Below are 12,686 nucleotides of genomic sequence, written 5' to 3' on the forward strand. Positions count from 1 at the left end.
ATAAAAAGTTGATATTAATAATCCTTGTATTGAGACAAATCAAACAAGATCCCATATGACTATGTTTTAACTTATAGATTAAGAGTAAAATACAAATTAAGAGTGATAAGTGAATAGTGCCAAAAAAAAAATGGGACAATTCAGCTGAATGGGAGGTAGTAAAAGAAAAGAACGTCATTTTGCCACTAAACGAAGTAGCTTCCCGCGGTGTATTTGATATTGGTTGTTGAGCTGAGCACTTCTCTCTCATGTAACCTGTAGCCATGGCGATAAGACAGGGAGAACAACCATTTCGTCAATATTTCTCACCATTTTCGCCCATTTACACTCTTCTCTCTCCCTTTTTTCTCCTTTTTTTGCAATTTTTATTTTATTTTTTATTTTTTTCCAGAGGTATGCTGTGTTGTGTCATCCTACCTGTTCTCTGTCTTCAATTTCTCTATTATTGAACTTGAAAATCCCATGTTCTTCATATTATTGTTCTTCTCATCATTGCCCGAATTTTCATATGGAAACAAATGGATTAGATTCTTATAGATAGTAATAATTCCTTTTTCTCTTAATTTACATTGATTTGTTTGATTTATCTATACTTGAATGAATCCAGATTGTGGGTTTTCATTAGATTGTAATTAATACTACTAAATTAGGAGATCAATTAATAATTTAGGGTAATTTTATATTGGGTGTTATTATATAATGCATTAATTGATAATGAAGTGCATTATTATGTTTATTGATATATGAATATGAATAATTGTTGTTCGTTAAAAAACTTGTTTCTGTTACAGGAGTTTTGTAGCGGCTTCTTCATCAACCAAATTTCTTATAACGCATCAGGGTTGTCCTCCTCTTTTGCTGTTCCTCCTGGATCATTCTCCTTCTTAACACCATGGCTGATACTCCGGTAAACTACCGAGGTACTTTGTTATTTGTTTATTTCTGGTTTCGGTTTTGGAGGAAGATCACATTTAGGATTCTTTTCATTGTATCTATTTTTTTTTATCCGGGTAAGACCGGAGAATATCCAACATTAATCCTGGTTCGTGTATAGATGGTAAGAATCGAATAATTGTTACAAGAGTGAAAGAATCGGTGTATCTAACTTTGGGTCTTGTTAATTTCATGTAAATGCCTCTTTTGTTATGTTTGGATGTTTCGCAAATTATCACCTTAGCAACTCATAAGTAGCTTATTGTTGACCAAATGAGGAATGAATTAGAGGTTAGTTCATAGATGTTTCATGTTGATAGAATTTGGGGGTTTTCCCTTTGTTTTGGAAGTTGAATTGTTGCTTTTAGCTATTTCATTGTACAAATTGATACAAAAGATCTTGACATACTTGGCACATATTGTACAAATGAAGAATGAATTATTTTGATTCGAGTGTAGAATAGAGAATCCTTCCAGGCAAGGGGGAAAGGGAATTAATGTTTTCTGTATCTGGTGAAAATCGAACACTTGTCTCAAGGGAAAAGGAATTATTGTTATAAAGCTTAAACCTTTCTTTCATATACATATTTGTCAAATTTCAAAGATGAGGGTTTGACTAATTTCTAAAGTTGCTCAGTTTTCTGATTATTAGATTATCTTTTCATATCTAATCAACCCTTTTGGATTTGAAAAAGATTGTTATAGAAATGATGGAATTATTGTTGATCGCTTGATCTGTTTAGTAATTTAAGGTTTTGGCAATGTAAGATTTGTCAAATATTTCGTGTAACTCATTCCAAGTATATTAAGAATCGCGTTGATGCTAAATCATCTGCGTTGGTCATTCGAAGATGGTAAATTAGTGGAAATTTGATTCTTTCAAGGCATGTAAATCTCGATTAACACTGTTCAGGAAATAGAGGGAAAATACAAAGAGGGAAATATGGGGAAAGGAAGGGGAGGAAGTAGAGGGATGGTATTTTCCACATTTGGATTTCAAAAGGGGGGTGGAGTGGAGGGAAGAAGTGCTTTACATTTTTTACTAAACAAATACTTTCATGTTATACTAATGCAATCTTTCATGTATTTCGTGATATGAAGCTGTAGACATGGATAACTTAGATGATGAGAAAAAGAATGCTGCTGCGGGTTCTTTTAAAAAGAAGGCAATGAGTGCTTCTAACAAGTTTAAGAGCTCATTTTCAAGGAGAAGGAGGAGCAGCAAGGTCATGTCTGTCGATTTTATAGATGTTCACGATGCTGAGGAAGCACAATCTGTTGATTCTCTCCGCCAAACTCTTGTATCGGAAGATATGTTGCCTCCAATGTTTGATGATTATCATATGATGCTCAGGTTCTTTTTCTTTCCTCTTGAATAATCATTACCTTCCAGTATGCCACTCCATTAAACAAACACTTAGCTGTAATATACGAATCATAACTTCGTAATAACCATGTCCATTTCATCATGAGATAGAAGCCAGTTTTATGTTATTGTTCGACAGAAATGTGAATGGTGAATCTTCAGTTTTACGAGTATATGATAGACTTAATAACATATCATGGGGTTTCAACCATCAGCATAAGTTTTTGATTGAGTTGGTTCTTTAATATGGCATGAATAACCAACATGACAGAAGAGTCATGGGTTTAAATCTTATCTAACCTTCATTTCAAGTGGAATATTTAGCACAATGTATGAGGAGGGCATGTCTTCCTTACACCTGAAGGACTGACTTTATACATATTGTAAAAATCTACTTTCTTTCCCTTCCTTCAGAAACATGTTGCAAATGCTATCGCATCATTTCTAAACCTAAACTCGCATGTTATAATGGAGTGTTTGTGTCTTTGCTTCTCTAGCCATTACAACATGTTTTCTGCTTTTGCTAGTATTTTGTACAAATTTTGTTATAACACTATATCTATTCAACAATTCTAAATTAAATAGGAAAGGTTTTTAGTGTGAGATTAAACTATTGACAGATTTCTGAAGGCAAGGAAATTTGATATTGAGAAGACAAAACAAATGTGGAGTGACATGCTTCAGTGGAGGAAGGAATTTGGTGCTGACACTATCATGGAGGTGCATATCTATAAATATGAGTATTAATGATTTCGAGTGAAACCATCACTTTAACTACATATTTAAACACCGGTTCTTGTTCTCTTTTTAAAGGATTTCGAGTTCAATGAAGTCAATGAAGTCCTGGAGCATTATCCTCAAGGACATCATGGAGTCGATAAGGATGGCCAACCTGTGTACATCGAGCTTCTCGGCAAAGTAGATGCTACCAAGCTGATGCAAGCCACAACCATTGACAGATATGTCAAGTATCATGTCAGGGAATTTGAAAGGACCTTTGCAGTAAAGTTTACGTCTTGCTCAATCGCTGCCAAGAAGCACATAGATCAAAGTACTACCATATTGGATGTGTCTGGAGTGGTACGTAAAATATTTCCGACGAGGGAAACTTATCTTTGATTATGTTCGGATTATCTGATCTTTTTTGAAAAAGATATGTAGGAAAACATAGGTTTTATCAGCATATCACTTATAATTGGTAAAAAATCAGTTTTCATACGTGCATATGAGGTAGCAATAGTAATCTACAACAATCAGTTATGACCAGTAATAATGATTTTGGTTCCACAAGAGAAGAAACAAAATCTTTGTTCAATTTTATCAATCATTGTGTAAATTAGTTCAGATCTGAATCATTGTATTAGGGGCTGAAACAATTCAACAAAGCTGCCAGAGACCTGATTGGTCGTCTTCAGAAAATCGATGGCGACAATTATCCAGAGGTACAAACAAACTCGCCTCGTTTAGTCAATTTGTCAGCTTTAGAATTTTCATGTTAATTCTAGCAAATTTTACAGATGTTTGATTCTTGATGCTTTGAGCAAAATTATCTGGGATTTTTTTGCAGACTCTAAATCGCATGTTCATCATAAATGCTGGTTCTGGATTTAGACTTCTGTGGAATACTGTAAAGAGTTTTCTTGACCCAAAGACTACGGCAAAGATAACAGTTCTTGGCAATAAATACCAAAGCAAATTACTTGAAATAATAGAACCAAGGCAAGTCTTTGATCTCTAGCTCTGTACCTTTTCTTGAGATATATCTTCTAACATAATGGCACTCTGGGTTGCTTTCATTTGGTCATCAACCAGTGAGCTACCTGATTTTTTAGGAGGCACCTGCACTTGCACTGATAAAGGAGGTTGTATGCGTTCTGACAAGGGGCCGTGGAAAGACCCAGAAATACTGCAGGTCATTTTTCGTTTAATTTTTTCCCTAATCATGCATGGCATTTGTTAAAGAGATTTGGGGAATGTAGAGTAAATATCAAAAAAAAATATTTTGTTTTTTGATTCTATGAAAAGAATCAAGTTCACACTTACCCGATTCTACATTGTTGGGATTAAGGTTTTGGCGTTGTTGTATTGTTGTTGTACAGAAGGTGCAAAATGGCAGAGCAACATGTAAACAAGTTGGAAGCTACCACCAGTGTGAAGAGAAGACAATAGCAGAGGTAGTGCTGAATAATGAGGCAGCCCCAAAATTGATTGTTGAACATCAGCTCCCTCCCATTAGTGAAGATGTAAGTATCATCTGTTGCCGTAAAATGAACCAAAACAAAATTAGTTCTAGATGTTCTGCCTTGTTTACAAAGGAAGCCGGAAGACAGAAGTCAAATGCTTATTTATCTTGCTTTTCAATGCCTGCCAGGATTTTAGTAAGGCAGTAAGCCCTAATAGTTTAGTGGCTGTGGCGGCTGCTAAACCTGCAATAGATAATGCTTGGCATAAGATGGGTAATAATGAAAGATATGCTCTTGTTAAAGGTATAAATGCTAGCTCCTACTTTCCCTAGATAACGTGTACTCGTTTTTGCCTTCAAATAAGCACTGTAAACTAATGAATGTTTCCTGAGAGAACAATAAATCAGTTTAGAATGAAAATACATACCACTTAGAAAGAAGGAAAAATTACCATGAATAATACAAACTTTCAGTGGTTTTCCTACAATAATATCAAGTTTTGATTAACCACGAATAATACCAACTTAAGGGTTGTTTGCCTAGATTAATACAAACTTTTGTTTATAGTAGACTTTTTGATAAAAAAAACAAAGGTAAATTAATCAAAAGTTGGTATTATTGTAAGGAAATCAACAGAAGTTTGTATTATTCACAGTGATTTGATAGAATATAATCTTTTGAATATTGTGTAAATATTCATATCTTAGTTATTATTGTGTAAATATACTGTTTCCTAAAACTCTTGATTGTAATTTGTATTTATATTCTCAAATCATGAAATGAAAAGGGCAACCACATCATTTCTAATAGCATTAGTTAAACGACACTTTAAAGCAGAATAATCAAGTAAAGTACCTTGAGATCGAGTCATATGAAAAGTAGCATCAGTGTCTATATAAAATTGCTCATCTGGAGAAGATACAGACATAGTATGCATAGCTTGAACAATATCGATAGGAGAATAACTCATGGAGGAATCGGACCCGGAGCAATAATTCTGTGCAGGCCTAGGACCAAGAAGGCCAGCAGAAGAAGGCACATTAGATGTTGGAGGAGTATTGCTATTCTGAGAAGCCCAAGGTGTTGAGGGTAATTGACATGGTGACTGGGCCCAAGAGGGAGAGGCCCAGTTTGGCCAAAAAAAAGAATTCCAAGGAGAGTAATAGCTTGGACTAGAATGTGGAAGCCCACGGTTTGGACAGTTGGAGTGGGGGGCTGATGGGCCTCTTTGATGTGGGCCAGAATAGGCAGATGAAGCCATGGACATGTAAAAGAGAAAAATAAGAGAGAAAGGGATTGAAGGTGGCGGCTCAGCCTTGGATGGTGGCTGCCAGCCAGAGTAATAGGCGGAATAGAGGGAGGAAAGAACTAGGCTACTGATACCTTATTAGAAATGATTTGGTTGCCCTTTTTCATTTCATGATTTGAGAATATATATACAAATTACAATCAAGAGTTTTAGGAAATTGTATATTTACACGATAATAACTAAGATATGAATATTTACATAATATTCAAAAGATTATATTCTATCATAATTTTCTCTAGAAAGAAAGCATTCTTACTTCTAATTTTGGTTGCGTAAGTGTAAATTCTACTCTGTCATGACCATGTAAGGAAAGGATCTTGGATCTTCAAATGGTAGGAAGAAGTATAGAAGGATGAAGAAAAACAGTATGTACACACACACGCAAAAAGATCAATGCTTTGATGAACAAAGCACACACAATATAAATCGTGTCTTGGACACCTCCAACTCTAATGAAGAATTTCATTAAGGATTCAACAATACATTTATAAAATACCCCTCACAAATGATGAACTCACTCACTTGAGCTCAAAGCTCACTCCATTAATGGAGATTTCACACTAATACATGAAAGACACCCTAGGGGCTCACAAACCCTATTTCTCTTATGTATTAGGCTATTAGCAACCACATTTGACCTAATACTAATTTAGGCCTTTTATATAGCCCACCAAAAGCGTAAAAGATCCTTAGAAAAAGGACATGACGTGTCCCATACGAACAACAAACCAAAAACTGCTTCAAAATTCCTCAGACCCAGGTGCTCGTTCGAGCACTATGATGCCTTGTTTGAACACCGGCCGCTGCCATTTGGCTTCTTTCGATCACTATCAAAATGTCTACTTGATTCCCTTTGCATCCCATCTTGTTATCAACAATACATGCTAAGGAATGAGCTATAATGTGACCAAAGTCACCTCCAAGTATGGGTGATTTGGCTCTTGCTCTAAAACCCTGATGTCTAACAAAAATTGGGTGGGTCGGATCACGTCCTTGGAACTCTACCCTTATATTACAAAGAGACATTGATTTGATATTTTTTTAGGCTGGTAAAAAAAGTGAAAGATTGTTAATCAAGCCATTTAATTGTGATTCCAAGGAGTTCTTTTTTCTTGTGAAAGCAATGAAATGAGTTATAACAGTGACAGAAAAAAATAACTTTTGGTGGTGCTTCATTTTAGTCATTATCCACATAGTCTTTTACCAATATATATCTGTTTCCTTTATCGAACACGTATTTTTATCAAGAATAGTATTATGTTTTTGGTTCTAAATTTAAGTGCATCCTGCTCCATTCTTGAAATGTGAAGAACCCTTATTTCAACTCATTATCCCTTGATTTATGTAAAGTATCTTTTGTTTGAAATGAATTCTTTCATGAAAGGAACAAAACTTAAAAGCTATTTTGTGCAACCTACAGCAGCTGATTGCTACAGCATGAACAACGGTTTTAAGCCACCAGAAGGAATCAGCAATCAGATAGTGGCTGGTTTGATGGCTTTTATTATGGGCATAGTCACTATGGTGAGATTGACTCGCAACATGCCCAAGAAGATGACAGACGCTAATCTCTATTCCGACATGTACTGCTACGATTCAATTGCTAAAAGTCCTGGCCATGAGTTGGCTGTCCCAAGTATCTCCAACGATGCATTCATGACAGTTATGAAACGAATGGCAGCCATGGAAGAAAAACTCCTCGCAATGGCTGTGAAACCCGATGCTATCACTGAGAAAGAGGAGATGCTCCAGGTTGCTTCCAATCGTGTTGATGCCCTCGAGCACGAGCTTGCAGCGACTAAGAAGGTTTTTTTGTTTAATTCTAACAATATTTTTATGGATCATCAAACATCTTTTTTTGACTCGATACCAGAATGTGACACAACCTTAGTTCATTTCTTTTTTACGTACTCCATTTTAGGCGTTGGAAGATGCCCTGTCAAAGCAAGAGGAGCTCTTAGCTTTCATGGAGAAGAAAAAGAAGAAGAAGAAGCTCTTTGCGTGGTGAAAGAACGAAGACGCTTTAACTAAAAAGCACTGTTCTGGGACCCTTTTGCCTTTGAAATCTCAATCAAGATAACACCGAAGATTGTTTTATATTTCTTTAGTATCATATTTATTTCTTCCGTTTCCAAGTGTTTGTCTCATTGCACCAGGGGCGGATCCAAAGTCATTCAATTATATTAACTAACAACATTCAACTTAAATACAAAATCATATATATATATATATATATATATATATATAATATATATATATATATATATATATATATATATATACACACACACGTTGGTAGAAGATTTGCTATGTGAATGTATTGACTTGAGTTGAACCCTCTTTAAGCATATTGTTTAAAAATATTATTGACATTATTTATTATTGTAGATCCGCCCCAGCATGTAGATGAATTCTGAAGTAAATTCTTAAAAGGAGTTTCACACTTTCTGTGTAGAATTAGACTGAAAAATGGAAATGCAGTCACAGAGGGTTCCCCCTGATAATTTTGTGTAATTAGTGTGACTTAAGCTATTTCCTCTTTTTCTCACTTCTTACTTCCTTCTCTTTTGTCTTTCTAAACCATTTTTGTGTTGCTCTTGTGGGAATACATTGTGCATTTATATTTTATGCTACATAATAATAACTATTGAGTATCACTTACTATTTTTATTTGTATAAAATATATCATATATCGAGCAAAAAAAAATAAAATTAAAAGCATATTTTTAATTTTCATTTTAGATGCAAATTCAGTTGTTAAGTATTTGCTTTGGAATTGTTATAAGTAAAATATAGAAATGCTCTTTGCATTGTTATTAGTCAACTGGAGATTAATGTGATATCTGGGTATATTATACTCCCTTTTATTACCATAAGTGTCCCATTTGCTTTTTGAATACTATTTATCTTTTATTCTTAATTTGTATTTATTATTAATATATAACTTAAAACATAGTCAAGCGTAGAGCTGTTCAAAACAAACCCGACCCGAAATCGAAAATTATCCGACCCGAAAAATGCAAGTTTTTTAGGTTTACCGAACCGCAATTACCCGAACCGATACTTCACTCGAACCGTTTGATAACCGAAAAGGGCAAAATCGAACTCGAACTGCAACCGAATTTTATAACCGACATATAAACCTTAACCGATGTTACCTGAACTGAACAGTGATCGACCCGAGTCAAATCCGACCCGAATTATGCACGTAACCGAATGTAACCTGACTAAAACCGATTAAGATCGAAATGTTTTTAACCCGAACTGATACAAACCCGATCGATTATTAATCGAACTGTTTTTAACCCGAACTGATACAAACCCGAACCGATTGTAAATCGAACTGTTATAAATCCGAATTAAATTTTCACCTAATTTTAGCAAATTAAGTCCAATTTCAGTTTTCTAATAATACGGAAAAAGGAAGAACACAAGTTCTATACAGAAGAGATTGCATACAGAATATATATATATATATATATATATATATATATATATATATATATATATATATATATATATATATATATATATATATATATATATATATATATATATATATATATATTGTTGGAATATGAAGAGATGATCAAATGCAACAAGAGGGGGGGGGGGGGGGGGGTGAATTGTTGTGTATTGAGTTGTACTACGTTTTTGCTCTAACTTGCGGAATTTTAACAAACAAAATAAAACTTAAACTCAAGAAGCAAGAAATAAAAAAGAGACAAAGATTTTACGTGGAAACCTTCTTGGCCTAATAAGAAGGAAAAACCACGACCCCCCGGGATTTCAAAATTCTCACTATGTTTAGGCAATCAATTACAATTACACAAAACAATGTTTGCTTCACTTGAAGCTTCTCTACTCTAGGCCTAATTCTCTTTCTCTACTTTCTCCTTCTCTACTCTAGGCCTAATTCTCTTTCTCTACTTTCTCCTTCTCTTTCTCTTCTCACGTTTCTCTTCTCTATTCCCTTAGACTTCCCACAAGTCTAATTACAACAAATCACTCATTAACCCTTACAAGGCCAATTCTCAAGAGATTAAAAATTAAAATAATTACTTAAGAAAAATATAATAAATTAATTGGCATTGGAAAACTGAAAATATTTTTCTTAAGATGATCTCCCTTTAATAGACACTCTTTTATTCTCTTGGATTAATACACGGTTTGAGCAAAGTCCCTTCTATTTATAGTGGGAACAACCAGCAGTTTCCTCAGACATACCTCCCACTACCCCCACGTTCTCAAAACAAAAGGTGGTGGAATTATGAAAGTGTCCGGTTGTTATTTGCTCAAAGAAAAATCAGTTTCCTTATGCTAAAAATAGCATAGGAGTTAAAAACATAAGATCCTAAAAAATAGGAGATCTAAATCTAATTAAGAAAAAGTCTTGGGCTATTTTTAGAAAACCTAAAAATAGATTTGCCAATTAACTTACTAATTAATTTAAGCAATTAAATTAATTCTAAACCATTACATCAACTTAAAAACAGAAAATAATTAATTTGCAATTTTCCAGTCGATGTTATTCTCCAGACCTGCTACGTAGGAACAACGTACTGTCTCCATCTACAACTTCTGTCAGATTATCAACTTTGGGAACAGTAGACCGTCTGTCTACTTTTAACATCCTAAGCATTTATCTAACTTCTTGGATATTCTAAGACACGTACATCTTCCACGAACCAAGTCATAGGCTTCATCAACGATTTCAACAAAATCGGATGTATACCTACAAAACAATCTCTAAAAATATGTTTGTTTATTTAAAAGTGAAGTCATCATCAAAACCTTAAGAGGCCAACATATATATATATATATATATATATATATATATATATATATATATATATATATATATATATATATATATATATATGTATATACATATATATATATATATATATACATATATATATATACATATATATATATATATACATATATATATATATACATATATATATATATATATATATATATATATATATATATATATATATATATATATATATATATATATATATATATATATATATACATATATATATATATATATATATATATATATATATATATATACATATATATATATATATACATATATATATATATATATACATATATATATATATATATACATATATATACATATATATATATATATATATATATATATATATATATATATATATACATATATATATATATATATACATATATATATATATATATATATATATATATATATATATATATATACATATATATATATATATATATATATATATATATATATATATATATATATATATATATAAACTAATTGAAATAAATTGATCTGCCTAATATTAGAGCTGGCAAAAGCTGACCCGACCTGCTAACCTGATCTGAAACAGACTCGAAATTAGCGGGTTTGGGTTTAGATTTTTGACCCAATTAATTAAATTGTCAACCCGGCCTGATCTGTTTATTAAATGGGTTAGGTTCAGGTTGAATATTTAAACCCAAAAAAAACCTGTTTAACCCATTTATTAAATTTAAGACGGATCAACATTGCCAAATACTTCGTAAAACTAAGATAATACCAATTACCATGTATTAAGGGATTTGTCAGCTGAAGATGACTTTCAATAAGAAAGGAAGTTGTCCCACATCGGCTAAGGGATTTGTCAGTTGAAGATGACTTTCAATAACAAAGGAAGTTGTCCCACATCGGCTATGAAAGATACTAATAAAAGAAAAATCCTTTAAATCACTTCTACAGATCTCATACCAACTTATGCAGTCACGCCGTGAGCACAAAGCGAACTATTCTTTTGCGTTTTACTAAAGAATACCGTGTGCTCGCTGCATTAAGTGGCATACGTTTATTTTTGGAGGAAGCCTTTAATTAAGGTTAAATGGGTCAAATGACCTGAAATATATGAATTTAATGACCTAAAAAAAAGTAGGTTAAATTGGTCATTAGCAGGTTGATCCGATCTGCTACAGATCAGGTAGGGGTTTCAATTTTTGACCCATTAATTAAATGGGTCAGGTTCAGGTTAAGGGTTTATTGACCCATTTTTATATGATCCAAACCTGAAAATGACCCAACCCGACCTGTTTGACACCCCTATCTGCTATATCTGATAAAACAATCGGTAATTATTTTTTGTAAGTAAATGAGCATACATCAATTAAAAACCTGACTATTAACTTATTTCAATATTGACCCGATCAATAGTTATCCGTAATCGATAACTACTCGAAAAATAAAACTCGAACCCGATCTGTACCCGAAAAAACCGAACCAATTAATAATCGATGACAACCCGATACCGATTGACACTCGACACGAATTTCAACCGACACTGAACTGATGCTAACCCGATAGCTTGAATAACCGATCTCTAACCGAACCGTGACTAACCGACTCGACCCGAGTATGAACCGTTATAACACACAGCCGAAAAATAACCGATCCGAAATGCAACCGAACCGAATAACACCCGTCCGAAACCGACCCGATCAACCGAATGAACACCTCTAGTCAAGCGGGATCTTATTTGATTCGTCTCAATGCAAGGATTATTTATATCAACTTTCTATAAATTTTAATTATGCATAATTAGAGATATTAAGGATTGAATAAGTGCATTAAATAGATTGCATAAAGCAAATGAGACACTTATGGTAAATAGGAGGGAGTAATAAATATGTATATGTGTTCGGAAAATGAGATTAATATGGGAAAATTGTATACAAAATCATTACGTAGATCTTGTTTAAGAACTTAGTAGTATGTCATTCACATACATGTTATTGAATATATTTAGCGTTAGATTGAGGTATCGTGTGGTTTAATAATTAAGTATAAGACTTTAAGAGTGTAGAAATGTGTAAAGGT

The 12,686-nt window shown here is 33.2% G+C and overlaps 1 protein-coding gene and 1 non-coding gene across 4 annotated transcripts; both read left to right on the forward strand.

Moving 5' to 3' along the window:
* Positions 1–202: 202 nt before the first annotated feature.
* Positions 203–8,389, forward strand: LOC130808728 (phosphatidylinositol/phosphatidylcholine transfer protein SFH12-like). 3 transcript variants are annotated; one of them, XM_057674201.1, is made up of 12 exons: positions 203–540; positions 792–920; positions 2,035–2,287; positions 2,920–3,019; positions 3,113–3,379; positions 3,664–3,741; positions 3,867–4,018; positions 4,112–4,211; positions 4,399–4,542; positions 4,671–4,785; positions 7,212–7,597; positions 7,713–8,389. In XM_057674201.1, exons 2-12 carry the CDS (start codon positions 893–895, stop codon positions 7,797–7,799), a joined length of 1,710 nt encoding a protein of 569 aa, XP_057530184.1. In that variant the 5' UTR covers positions 203–540; positions 792–892; the 3' UTR covers positions 7,800–8,389. The 3 variants fall into 3 exon arrangements, with proteins under 3 accessions (XP_057530184.1, XP_057530185.1, XP_057530183.1); XM_057674202.1 differs by having other exon boundaries at positions 203–393; XM_057674200.1 differs by having other exon boundaries at positions 203–920.
* Positions 8,390–11,580: 3,191 nt separating this feature from the next.
* Positions 11,581–11,696, forward strand: LOC130809547 (U5 spliceosomal RNA). Its single transcript, XR_009040850.1, has one exon. It is a non-coding gene; the product is annotated as a U5 spliceosomal RNA (small nuclear RNA).
* The last annotated feature ends 990 nt before the right edge of the window (positions 11,697–12,686 follow it).

The sequence above is a fragment of the Amaranthus tricolor genome, chromosome 3, assembly GCF_026212465.1.
Source record: "Amaranthus tricolor cultivar Red isolate AtriRed21 chromosome 3, ASM2621246v1, whole genome shotgun sequence".
NCBI classification, from domain to species: Eukaryota; Viridiplantae; Streptophyta; class Magnoliopsida; order Caryophyllales; family Amaranthaceae; genus Amaranthus; species Amaranthus tricolor.

Excerpts from the sequence above, each read along its gene's own strand:
- LOC130808728 (XM_057674200.1), top strand. The coding sequence starts at position 893 with ATGGCTGATACTCCGGTAAACTACCGAG. Across the intron at positions 4,212-4,398 it reads AAGACCCAGAAATACTGCAG|AAGGTGCAAAATGGCAGAGC; the intron begins GTCATTTTTCGT and ends GTTGTTGTACAG. Across the intron at positions 7,598-7,712 it reads AGCTTGCAGCGACTAAGAAG|GCGTTGGAAGATGCCCTGTC; the intron begins GTTTTTTTGTTT and ends ACTCCATTTTAG.